This window comes from Natrix helvetica (assembly GCF_964273705.1).
Source record: "Natrix helvetica genome assembly, chromosome: 13".
Taxonomy (NCBI): domain Eukaryota; kingdom Metazoa; phylum Chordata; class Lepidosauria; order Squamata; family Natricidae; genus Natrix; species Natrix helvetica.
In genome coordinates, this window is record NC_138557.1 from 7,999,289 (window position 1) to 8,012,553 (window position 13,265).

Sequence of the window (13,265 nt, forward strand, 5' to 3'; positions counted from 1 at the left end):
CCCGGGCTCGGCCAATCTCCGAAGGAAGGCCCGCCCTCCATTGGGAGCGCGACGCGGGTTGGAGGGATTGAGGTGGCGGGAGCCGAAAGGGGCGGGGCGTTTGCTTTAGGGAAGGGGGCGGGGCGCCGCTCCGAGGAAATCGGACGCTCATTGGATAACCTGGCGGGGGGGACGAGGGAGGGAAGAAAAGGAGGAAATGACTCGGAAGTTTTTTTTTTTTAATTTAAAGGGACACTTCACGTGTTCCCTAAGCGCCCTTTTTCACCCGGTTCCCCTTTCGCATAAACACGTTGAACTGCGCCAAACCTTAACCCGAGGCGAACTTTTTACAAAGTCCGATATGAATCAATGCAGTCATCAGGTCTTTTACCCTTGGATTGTTCCTGATGAAACGTGGTTAGTTCACACAGGGTGTTTTTGTGATTGTCCAGTGTGATTAGTTATTTACTGGTACGAACCAAAACTTTGGGCATAATCCAATAGATCCTGACTTCCAGCAGTTCATTGAGTGACCGTTCAAAGTTACACCATCACTGAAAAAAGGGACTTACGACCGTTTTCCACACTTACAACCACTGTAGCATCCCCACGGTCATGTGATTTACATTCGGATGCTGACCCACATTTATGATCATCGCCTTTTGTGACCTTTTGACAAGCAAAGTCAAGGAGGAAGCCAGATTCACTTAATACTATGCCACTAATTAAATAGCTGCAGCGATTCACTTAACAAATGTGGCAAGAAGAGTTGTAAAATGAGGCAAAACTCACTTTAAAAATTTCTCACGTAATGACATAAATTTCGGCCTCAGTTGTGTATCAGGCCTGCAGCCATCAGGAATTTACTTCTGGATGCTATTTGGAACGCTGACAGTGTGGTCGTAAGCTGATGACTACCTGTAGTTTAGTTACGCTGTACTTGGGTGATTGTGTGAACACAAGGGGTGACGTGTTAAATCAGACCCAAATATCAGCTTCCAATCGACTCAGAATAAAACTCATTACAGTAGTTAACTTGTATTTTAGAATCATTCTATCAGCCAGATGAGTGGAGGGGTGTTGTTTAAAAGAAAAGGCACAATGTTGTCATTACGTGACTTTTTTGACCTTGGTGTTTTTGTCTGTTCTGTATCTAGCTTGGGCATCCTTCTCATCTCTGGAAAACACATCCACTGTTTCACTTCACGGATGAGCATGTGAGACATTGATCTACAATTTAAAGCATGACTCAATTTATGTTGCTTGCTGGGCGGAGTTGATAGTACTTTTCGGGAGACACTTTGGAGGGCTGTTATGTTACTGCCTTTTGCAAACTGGTCATTTCTAAATGTGTGAACACATTTGCTACTAGAATTCACGGCAATGGCTATATTAGTTAGGGCACTTTTAAGACTTGTGGACTTCAACTCCAAGAATTCTGGGAGTTGAAGTCCACATATCTTAAAAGTTGGCAAGATCAGACGCTTCCTGGGCTAGGGAACTCTGGGAGTTAAAGTCCACAAATCTACCAGATTTGAGAAGGATGATTAGCAACATTCAAAGCGGAGCAGTTTTACTTTCTATTCAAAAGTCAGTGGCAGCAATTCAGGGCCATTTTTAGTTATAGGTAGCAACAGAACTAATTCATCGCTTTTTGGGGGGGGGGGGGGTCATTAAAATAATTACCATGGAATGCAAGCACTCATCAAAACAAGAAATAAAAGGGCTGCATATTGATGGCTCAAATGTTAAAATGTTCCAGGGCATTTCTATACTCAATTTTACCCAATGTTACAAAACACTGATTTTTCACAGAGCCTCAAAGAAATTCCCAACAGCCTCCAATGCCTCTGAACTCTAACTATAGGAAACTTGGAGAAGAAGAAATGATGATCAAATATTTATCTCAGACACACAAATTAGACCAAGGATTAGTAAGTGTTTATGGACAATCATAAAAACAACTTTACAACTTGAATTGGAAATTGGAAACAGAGGAAGTGTGTATTATATTAAATAACCCAAACACCTTTTTTTCCTTTTTTTTTCTTCCAAAAATCGATAAAGAATAAATAATATAATTTACAATATGGTACAAAAAAATAATCAGTTAAGGACAGGCATTCTTGCTTTATACAGACGCTATATATATATATATATGCATATTATCTGAAAAACAAATTCACATTTTAAAACGAGACAAAAGACTTTTTTTTAAAAAAAAGATGATATGGCTTAACTATTATTAAAAGAAACAGCAACATTGCCCACTGCCAAATGCACAAGTTCAAAAGCCAGTTGTCACATTTTGGCAACTACTGATAACTCGTTGCTGTAGTGCTTGCAAATATTTTCATTATGTAGCATGTACAGGTCCACAAGGAAAGCTTTAAAAAGGGCTGGGTTAACTTTAAAAAAAAAGTGCCGTTTCTTCCTTAAAAATTCAGCCGTCTTCTTTGTGTAAGCATAGGTGCACTGAGGCTTTATATACGTGTATTTAAAAACAACCCCAAACCCCAAATGCAATGCTAAAAAACAAAAAACAACCCACCACTAGCCAAGTCAAAAACAAGCCATCTTTATGGGTATAATTGAAACCAAGCTGGCTAAGAAAGCATAAAGTTAACAATCAAAGAGAGGGTTTCCTAATGCCAGTCTAGAACATCTTTGTGTAAAAAAGGAAAAAAAAGTGTGATAATGAGGACGCGGTTCATGGGGAATTTTATTCCGACAAACGTTGTGTAGAGGATAACTCCCCGTAAGCTGCCTATCCCAGATGATCAAACGTAAAATAAAGTCAACGCTTGAATGATTGGCCAATTTCAATGCAATCCACAATCAACTACTGTCCAATCCAGGCACTCAAAAAATGAAAATAAAAATGGGCAGATGCAATGCCTAAACCACTCTTAAAACTTTACATAGGAGCAAACGTTTCCGATTCCTAGTGCCCTGTCTGGTCGGCCTATGAGAAAAGCTTATCTCCACTGCATACATTCTGGTTTGTAAATAGCATCCCATCTGATTGCAAATTAAAAAAAAGAGGAAAATTTGACACCAAAAGCTTTTCGGGAACCAAACGCACAAATGAAAACCAGGCGATCCACAAGAGTTTTTTCCTTTCAATCCCTTTCAAAGAAATAAAGGCAAGATGACGCCAAGAAGAAGCAGCCATGCCTTGCAAATTCCCAAGAAGCTGCACAGAAGTTCTTCGTAATGGATTGGATGTTCTTCTGGACCTAAAAAGGCTGAAGGAACAGCTCAGAACTGTCTCCTGCGCTTCTCCAATCAGATTCTCTCTTTGACAGAAGCGTTAAGGCCAGCAGCTTCACTTATATAAATATGTCAACATGCAAGATATAAAAGGCCACAAAAGGATTTTTTTTTTTTAAAAAGTGGACAAAATCCCTAAAGAAGCAAGAAAGGAGACCAAGGTTTTTCAAAGGAAGTTCAGAGTCGTAGGGAGAGGACTTCAGAAGTACTAAAGCTGATATGTAGATACTGCTTTAAAACTGTCAAAGCATTGGGGAAGGAGTTGCTTTTTGTGAATGCTGACTTACTCCTGGTTGCTTCAGGCAACAAATCAACATTGGAAACCTGCTGAGCTGACGTCTAGCCAGCATAGTTCTTGCAACATCCTGTGTTTTCATGGATGGAGAAAACTGGTGCCGTACCTGCAAGGCAGGTGAATAATCCAGACAGACATAAAACAAAGGGCTCCTCCATAAGATGGAGTTTAAAATAATCCATGTCAAATAGCCCAATGGTTAAGAGGAAAGAACTGCTAAGGAAAAATCCGCATACAAGCTTTAAATCACAGCAGAAGCTGTTTGATGATCAGTGGAAGATTCAGCCTAGGTTGCTTTATTGGAACAAAACGTGCTGAATAAAACGTTTTTTTTTTTTTTACGGGACCCAGAACTGCAAAGAGATGAAGGATACAGAGGATAAAAATAGAGTATATCGGACGAGAGTCTGGCAGAAACCGCACCTGGGTGCAATAAGAGGATTCCGACAGTGTGGGATCTAGGCTAAATAGCTAAAATGCTTCCTAAATCACAGATGCTGCCTGGAGGTGTCCGGATATCATGATGCTAAAAGGAGGGAATCTCTAGGACTGCCGGTACTCTGTGGATGGTTATTATGTTCCTTGATATCAGAACTGCATAGGATGTTTTGGCCTGAAATTAAAAAAAGTACATTTAAGCTATCAGTTATGGTGACAATACTCAAAAGGGCTACTACTTTTGAAGGAGCAGTGATATCAGACAATTAAGTCAGAGGTATACATGATCTCAGCGATTTTCTATTCAACCTACAGAATCTGAAGAACATCTTCATTTAATGAAGGGCAGATGGACTCATAGTCAAGGCGACGGTTTTCCCAGTTGCAATGGATGGCTGTGAAAGTTGGATCATAAGGAAGGCTGAGCACCAAAGAATGGAGGCCTTTGAACTCTGGTGCTGGAGAAAAGACTCCTGCATTGAGTCCCTTGGACTGCAAGGCCATCCAACCGGTCAGTCCTAGAAGAGATGACTGCTCTTTAGAAGGCCAGATCCTGAAGAGGAAACTCAAAAGACTTTGGCCACCTAATGAGAAGGAAGGAGGACTCACTGGAGAAGAGCCCAAAGGCTAGGAATGATGGAGGGCAAAAGAAGGGGACGGCAGAGAATCAAGTGGCTGGATGGAGTCACTGAAGCTGTTGGTGTGACCTTAAATGGACTCCAGAGGACGGTAGAAGACAGTAAGGCTTGGAGGAACGTTGTCCATGGGGTCACAATGGGTCGGACACGACTTTGCAACTAACAAAAACAACCAAATGGTGGAATTATTCAAAAGGGCTGCTATTTTTGGAGGAGCAGTGATATCAGGCAAAGTCAGAGGTATACATGATCTCAGCAATTTTCTCTTCAGCTTCTGCAGAATCTGGCGAGCATCTTCATTTAATGATGGATGGGTGGACTCAGTCGCAAATACACCGAAGCTAGGAGAGGCCATCCAGTTCTGTGGCAAAGGGAAGAAACTTGGGAGTGATCCTAAAAAAGGATTAGGGATAAAAATCCCAGGGACAGAGGCGCCTCTCCTGATCAGCACCAATGTTTGGTCCCTTTGACATCGGTTTGGGCAAAAGCAACCGAGACCTTGTGGACCAGGTTGAAGTCACGTTGAACGTCTGAAGAAAAATGAGACATCCCCAGGACAGGATTGTAAAAAGCGGCTGCTTGCAGGTAAATAGCGTTTCCTAAGGGAATGATGTTTAGAAATGCTCGCTTGTGGGAGACGAATAACTAAGGGGACTGTATCGGCCGGAATAATCAGTAAAGAAGTGGGACAAGATGGTCCTTGGCGGCTGCAAAAGTAAAATTAAGCGATGGCTGTTTGCTATTCAAGCTCTGAAGGCTAAAAAGCCAACACCTGCAGATCTCAGGAAGGGCATTTTATGACCGTAAATGGGAGAGAATCCTGTGTAATTCTGCTATTTGCCTTAGGGACCTACAGGAAGTAGAGAATTTTACTCATTTCTTTCATCTGGAAGGACGTCATCGAAACATTCCACAACTGCAACTGGAAATGTGTGCAAGAGATTTGTTCTCCAAAACGCTAACAGCCAAGAATCAAAGGGGCTCTTTAAAAAAAGGAAAGATAAACGTGTCAAGCTTGACTCCTGGTATCTAAAGAGATGTAAACATGATTTTTGGGGGAGGCGACAAAATGGAGGTGCGTTATCATGATCTTCTTTGGGAAGCGTGCGGACCTCCCGGTCTCGTTGACTGCCCTGATTTTGCCAAGACGTCTCTCGTCTAATAACTACCAAGGATTTCCCTAAGCAGCAGGCTAGCCTGGGAGGTCAGAAACTCTTCCCCCTAAAAAGACAAGGGAAACCTCTTGTACTTTTGCCAAAGAGATTACAAGGACATTTCCATAGCCGTCACCAATGATTGTGCTCATCTCAAAGGAGTTTGACTTTGAATGTATCTAGAAGACCCCAGAGAAGTCTTCTGTTTAAGACAGGGATCAGCAACCCACTGCTCTGGAGCCGCATGTGGCTCTTTCATCCCTCCGCTGCGGCTCCCTGTTGCCAGTCGGAACCGCCATTTTGAGGTTTGCAGGGGGAGGGAGGGGCAGAGCAGGGCATCCCAGGAGGAGACTCTATGGTAAGGGGAAGGGTTTTCCAGTCAGCTCCACAATTGATAGGGCTTTCAGTCAGGACAGGTAGAGGAAAAAGGACTCCGTGCTAGGAGGAGACTCTATGGTGGGGGGAACCAGACTTCCAGTTGGCAGAGGAAAAAGGATGCCACGCTAGGAGGAGACTCTATGGTGGGGAAACCGGACTTCCGGTCGGCTCCAGAATTGAACGGGGGAGGGGGGCACGCGCTTCCGGTTAGGACCTTTGTGGCTCTTTGAGTGTTCAAGGTTGCCGACCCCTGGTTGAAGATGTGTGGACTTTAACTCCCAGAATCCCCCCCAGCCAGCATGCTAGGAAAAATGGAAGCCCTTAGGGGATAGCTGTCTTCTTTTTAACCATGGGGAAGGATGTTAAAAAGAAGCAAGATAGGTTTTGCGTCCTTCCAAGATTTCCACTGGCATTATCCTAATTTTTAAAGACGGAACAGGAACAGGCATTGTATTTTTCCTCCCTGGCTCCTGCTGGAATGTGAATGACTATGAAGAAAGGGTGAAAGAATTCTGTTAAAAGCCTCGTGGAATTCAGCTGCGGTTGGGGCAAGAAAGTGCCAGGAATACCAGCTCAACTGACTTGCCAACAAGATAAGCGTAACAGATCAGGAGAGGAAGCTCTTAAAAAAGAAAGAAAGAGGAAAACTTAATAAAAACACACCACCGTTTACCCCCAACTTTCAACTTATGTGTGGATACCCCGATGACATCTAAGGATGTCGTTTGTGGGGTTTCTTGCTCAGACCTTAAAACCCGGAGCTGCCTTTGTAAACGTTGCTGGTCACCAGCTTACACACCTCACTTCCTATAATACTGCTCCACACACTGTCTTGTTCCCAGCCTATTGCACTTTCCAGGAACCGTAGAAGGTCGAAGAGAAAACCTCTCTCTCTCCTTCTCCTTCTCAGGACAATGATTAAAAAAACCCCAAAATTAAAAACAAAATAAAATTAAAAACCCAATCCGGTGCATAGCTATGACGTCATTCCTCCACGTTATGGCCAATTCCACGGCGCCCACCAGCCCGCTGGTGGGATGCGTTCACTGAGAAAGGTCGCCAATGGGGGGACCGCCACTCCCTCCGTCAAAGAGAATCTCTCGGCGGGTCGGCTCAGGGATGGAGAGCTCCTGGGCAAGGTCATTGAACCGAGAGATGTAATCGATGCTGTTCTCATTCATCATGCAGGCCAGCTGGGAATCGACCACCTACGAAGGAACAGAAGGGGGGGGGGGGAAGAAAAGAGGCGGTTGGATTCTCGGGCTTCCGGCTTTCTTAGCTGAGTTTAGAATAATCAAGGTTGGAAACTGATCAACGAGAGAAGCCAACCTGAACTTATGGAGACACTTCCTAAGAGTGAGGACAATTTACCAGTGGAAGAAGCTTGCCTCTAGAAGTTGTGGATGCTACATCAAAGGGGGTTTTTAAGAAGAGACTGGACAGCCATTTGTCTGAAGTGGTATTAAGTTCTCCTGCTTGAGCAGGGGGCTGGAGTAGAAGACCTTCAAGGTCCCTTCCAGCTCTACTCTTAAGATTCTAAGAATATGCTCAAAGGCATACCACTTATCGTGAGTGTGCACTGTGAGATTTGACTAGCCAATAGCTGCACAACATTTGGGAATGGTGGTGGGGGGGGGGAGAAGGATTGCTAGGGGTGGAGTAGAGATGCAAAACATCACATGTATGGGCTTTGTGTGTGTGTCTATGTCTCCTTCCTTCCTGCTAAATTCCTTCCTTCCTGCCTCTCTCCTTCCTGCTAGATTCCTTCCTTCCTTGTTTGCTCCATACTCCTTAGCAAGAGCTGTAGCACTTAGGTGTATATATCGCTTCACAGCCCTCTCTAAGCGGTTTTACATAGAGTCAACCTCTTGCCCCCAACAATCTGGCTCCTCATTTTACCCACCTCGGAAGGTCCACCTTGAGGCTGGTGGGATTTGAACTGCCAAATTGCAGGCAGCTGGTAGTCAGCAGAAGTAGCCTGCAGTACTGCACTGTAACCACTGCGCCACAGTGGCTTCCTTCCTTCCTGTTAGATTTTCCTTCCTTCCTCCCTTCCCTTCCCTCTCTTCCTTCCTTCCTCCCCTATTCCTCCCCTCTTCCTTCCTCCCTTCTCTCTCTCTTTCTTCCTCCCCTATTCCTTCCTCCCTCCCTTCCCTCTCTCTTTCTTCCTCCCCTCTTCCATCCCTCCCTAATACCCCGCCTCCTATTTTGCACCACAACAACCGCCCTTCGGGGGACTGGGCTCTGAGAGACTGACCCAAAGTCAACCAGCCAGCTTTTCTGCCAAACCCAGACCTGGAATTCATGGTCTCCTTCCTCCTGAGGTCAGCACCTTCCTCGGCATCCCAAACTCTCTCTCTCTCTCTCTCTCTCTCTCTCTCTCTCTCTCATTCTCTGCTATCACCCCGGCCAAAAGCTCCGTACCATCTCGCCCAGAGAAAGGTATGTCGTACCTCAGCGACATCCGCCATGGACCGAGAGACAAAAGAATCCCGTGAATTCCCATCCAGCAGACTGGGCCCCAACAAGGAGGTGTTGCTTGGATTGCCCACTGAGGTGGGCATCATTTTCCGGCCCTTTTCCGGAGAAAGGAAACTGGCTGTAAAAACAGAAGGATGAAGATGTCAGGCAGGGATCTCTTGTCTTCTGCATCAAAGGCAGGATGCCCAGCGATGTCCTCAGAAAAAGCCCCCTTTTTGGCAAGAGGCCGAACTCAACTTGTGCCCATTGTAACAAGTTGTTTTCCCAACTAGGATCAAAGCACTACAGGTAGTCCTCAACTTACAACCATTCACTTAGCAACCATTCAAAAGTTATAACGATACTGGGGGTGGGTGGGAAAAAGGACCTATTCTGTTCTGTTTTATTCTATTCTTAATTCTATTCATTCTCATTTCCTATTCTATTCTATATTCTAGTTTACTCTTTCTATTCTATTTAATTCTATTCTATTCTACTATTTCTATTCTATTCTTAATTCTATTCTATTTATTCCCATTCCCTATTCTATTCTATTCTTATTTTTAATTCTATTCTACTCTTTCTATTCTATTCTTAATTTTATTTTATTCTACTCTTAATTGTACTCTTAATTCTATTCTATTCCTATTCTCGATTCTTTCCTCTTCCTCTTCCTATTCTAGTCTGTTCTAATTCCCATTCCCATTACCTATTCTATTCTAAATTCTATTCTATTCATTCCCATTCCCTATTCTATTCTATTCTTATTTTTAGTTCTATTCTACTCTTTCTATTCTATTCTTAATTTTATTTTATTCTACTCTTAATTGTACTCTTAATTCTATTCTATTCCTATTCTCAATTCTTTCCTCTTCCTCTTCTATTCTGTTCTAATTCCCATTCCCTATTCTATTCTCTTCTATTCTCAATTCTATCCTATCCTATCCTATATTCTGTCCTGTCCTATCCTATCCTTAATTCTGTTCTGTTCTACTCTACTCTAATTATTATTTTTATTCTGTTCTTATTCTTATTCTCTGCAGCAATGCACCTAGCAATTGGGGCAAAAACGATTGTAAAATTTGCCAGGATTCCCATTAACAGCCACCTTGCTTAGCAACAGAAATTTCTGGTCCCGATTTGTGGTTGGTTAATTCTCGGACTATTTATAGTGAAAAAAAATGATCTTCCCAATGATTTTAGGTTTTTTATGGGACAAAGGAAAAGAAAAAAAAGCAAACGAGAAGGGATAATGGTGGAATAAATGTTGCTGATTAAAGGAGCTGTAGCTGCGCTCAGTTAAAAAAAAAATAGTATGGTTGGGTCTCCTACTTGCTCAATGAACATCTTCCAGCTGGGTTTTGGCAACAGACAGGCTACGGGGCAAAAGAAAGGGATGAGCTTGGTCATATCAACCACCCTGGACCCTGGGAGACGTTTTGGGCTGCACTCACAAAATAAGCTGCTGAGCGAAGAGTCGGTGGAGTCGTTGGGATACCACTGTGGATCATGGCTGGGCGAAGCAATCCAGCTCTGCTGGGGGCTGCAGGATGGGGACGGAAGACTTTTGGAATTATCACTGCCGTTCAGCTTGGCTGGAGACAGGGAAACATTCTCACCTGTAAATGGATGATTTATTTTTTTTTAACTGAAGGGTGTAAAATATGCAACCGTCTTTTCCACACCTACGGCAATCTTTTGAACAGCTAATCTTTGACATCTCTTCATTCATTCATTCCATGCCTCTTCTCTTTCTCACTTACCATACTGGCCAGAGCTAATTGCTATTTCTTTCTTTCATTCATTCGTTTTATGCCTCTTCTCTTTCTCCCTTAATGTACTGGCCAGAGCTATTTATTTTTATTTTCCTTCCTTCCTTCCATTCATTTTATGCCTCCTCTTTCTCCCTTACTGTATTGGCCAGAGGTAATTGCCATTTCTTTCTTTCCTTCCTTTCTTTTTCCTTCTTTCTTTTTATGTCTCCTCTCTTTCTCCCTTACCGTATTGGCCAGAGGTAATTGCCATTTCTTTCTTTTCTTCCCTTTCTTTTTTCTTTCTTTTTATGCCTCTTTTCTTTCTCTCTTACTGTATTGGCCAGTTAAAAGATTCTTATTCTTTTTCTCTTTCTCTCTTCTTTCTCTCTTCTTTCTTCTTTCTTTCTTTCTTTCTTTCTTTCTTTCTTTCTTTCCTTCCTTCCTTCTTTCCTTTCTCTTTATTTCTTTTTATGCCTCTTCTCTTTCACCCTTACCGTATTGGCCAGAGTTAAACATTTCTTTTTCTTTCTTTCTTTCTTTCTTTCTTTCTTTCTTTCTTTCTTTCTTTCTTCTCTTTCTTTCTTTCTTTCTTTCTCTGTTTCTTTTTATGCCTCTTCTTTTTCTCCCTTACCGTATTGGCCAGAGTTAAACATTTCTTTTTCTTTTCTTTCTTTCTTTCTTTCTTTCTCTTCCTTTCTTTCTTTCTTTCTTTCTCTTCCTTTCTTTCTTTCTTTCTTTCTCTTTCTTTCTTTTTATGCCTCTTCTCTTTCTCCCTTACCGTATTGGCCAGAGTTAAACATTTCTTTTTCTTTCTTTCTTTCTTTTTCTTTCTTCTTTCTTTCTTTTTCTTTCTTCTTTCTTTCTTTTTCTTTCTTCTTTCTTTCTTTCTTTCTTTCTTTCTTTCTTTCTTTCTTTCTTTCTTTCTTCTTCTTTCTTTCTTTCTTTCTTTCTTTCTTTCTTTCTTTTTCTTTCTTTTTTTTATGCCTCTTCTCTTTCTCCCTTACCGTATTGGCCAGAGCTAACTATTTCTTTCATTCATTCATTCATTCATTCATTCATTCATTCATTCATTCATTCATTCATTCATTCATTCAATGCCTCCTCTCTTTCTCCCTTACCGTATTGGCCAGAGCTAACTATTTCTTTCATTCATTCATTCATTCATTCATTCATTCATTCATTCATTCATTCATTCAATGCCTCCTCTCTTTCTCCCTTACCGTATTGGCCGGAGCTGATGGCTATTTCAATGATGGAGTCGCTGATTTGAGTGGCTGGTTCTCCCTGAGACAGAACGTCCTCGGGGGGCCCAGGGAGAGAGATGTCGAGGAGAGCGGAGACATTGGGAGGAGACAGGCGGGTGCTGGATGCCTCGGAAGAGGGGAGCGGAGAGGGGGAGGAGAGACCGTTCTGGAGAGACGTTTTAGGCAGCTCTGGCAGAGAGAGGACCGATGTTCCCTGGGGTAGCAAGCAAACGGTAATAGGTACAACAGTAACAGCAACAACATGTCGTTTTCTAAAGCTCTTATGCCGCGCAAAAGACCGAGAACCTTGTCAGGTTGTTGCAACCCTACCTCCATGCTTGAATACAGAAAGCTGCCTTACATTGGATGCAACCATCTGTTCCAGTGGTGGCAAACCTTTTCGGCACCGAGTGCCAAAACGGGAGCGCGCGGGGGCACCGGAAACAAGAAAAGCAGCCGCCCAGTACACATGTGCATGCTGGGAAGATGAACTTCCGGTTTCCGGTATGTGCCAGAAGAGCAAGTGGCCGGCACGCATGCATGCACCGGAAACTAGAAGATCGTCTTCCCGGCGCGCACAAACGCACCAGGCAGCTGCTCTTCTGGTTTCCGGTGCTCCCACATGCGTGAAAAACAGCTGGCTGGCACGCCGTAACCGGGAAGAGCAACTGGCGACAGCTCGCGTGCCGGGAGAGATGGTTCTAGTCCAGCCCCCTGCTCAAGCAGAACCTATACCCGTGATGGCGAACCTATGGCATGCATGCCCGAAATGGCACGCGGAGCCATGTTGCCTGGCATGTGTAGCCTCGCCTGTTTCTTTTCTGGGTTTCTGGCACGCATGTGCACGCGACAACCAACTTCGTGCCTGCGGCAGTGCCGGAAACCGGTAGAGCTGGTCTTCTGTTTTCCTGCATGAGCATGCGTGCCAACTGAATGTCGCATGAGCCTGTGCGCCAGTATCCGAACTGGAAGTGCACTTTCGGGTGCGGCATGCGTCCTGGGCAGCTCCTCTTCAGGGTTGCGGGCCTGATGCGCACATGTGCAAGCTCCCTTTTTGACACTCGGTGCCAAAAAGGTTCGCCACGACTGATCTATACGATCTCAGACAAGCGACTGTCCAGTCTCTGAAAAACTTCCAGTGACAGGAGGACGCCCACAATTTTTGGAAACATTACTGTTCGGAAGTTTATTTCTTGCCCTGACCTGTGGTCCTTTGGAGAATGATTTGACACCCCCCCCTTCTTTGTGGCAGCCCCTCAAATACTGCTATTGTGTCATTTTTTTATTTGGGGATGAAAAGAGTTCCCAAAATACTAAAGTCTAAAAATAGGCTGCAATCAGCTCAAATGCCATCTTTTTCAGAGTATAAGACGCTCTGAAGTATAAGAGGCACCTAGATTTTGGGGAGGAAAGCAAGGGAAAAATATCTGCTGTTTATATAATAGTGGTTTAATAGCTGTTTCGGGCTGCAGGGATTGCTATAGCTTATTGAAGCTTCCGCAAGCTCTGTTTGCTGCAGAGGTAAATTGCTGGGGGGGCAGAGGCCAAAGGGTGGGTGCCGGTGGGTGGGTGGGGCTACATTCAGTGTATAAGACGCACCCAAATTTTCACCCTCTTTTAAGGGGGGAAAAGGTGCGTCTTATACTCCGAAA

The 13,265-nt window shown here is 43.6% G+C and overlaps 2 protein-coding genes across 6 annotated transcripts in view; one reads left to right on the top strand and one right to left on the bottom strand.

Annotated features, from left to right (window-relative positions):
• The window catches only part of LOC309398746 (lysosomal dipeptide transporter MFSD1-like), a 332,444-nt gene that overhangs the window by 32,872 nt on the left and 286,307 nt on the right, over window positions 1–13,265 (top strand). The gene's annotated exons all lie outside the window — the stretch shown is intronic.
• The window catches only part of CRAMP1 (cramped chromatin regulator homolog 1), a 45,615-nt gene continuing 34,248 nt past the window's right edge, over window positions 1,899–13,265 (bottom strand). For 4 of the 5 annotated variants that reach the window (XM_081965890.1, XM_081965889.1, XM_081965888.1 and 1 more), the window contains exons 18-21: window positions 11,590–11,827; window positions 10,070–10,234; window positions 8,609–8,754; window positions 1,899–7,363 (exon numbers count right to left, since the gene is read on the bottom strand). In XM_081965890.1, coding sequence (XP_081822016.1) covers window positions 7,199–7,363; window positions 8,609–8,754; window positions 10,070–10,234; window positions 11,590–11,827 — 714 coding nt within the window. In that variant the 3' untranslated portion in view covers window positions 1,899–7,198. The remainder of the gene's footprint in view (window positions 7,364–8,608; window positions 8,755–10,069; window positions 10,235–11,589; window positions 11,828–13,265) is intronic. The other variant, XR_014176436.1, reaches the window with a different exon arrangement.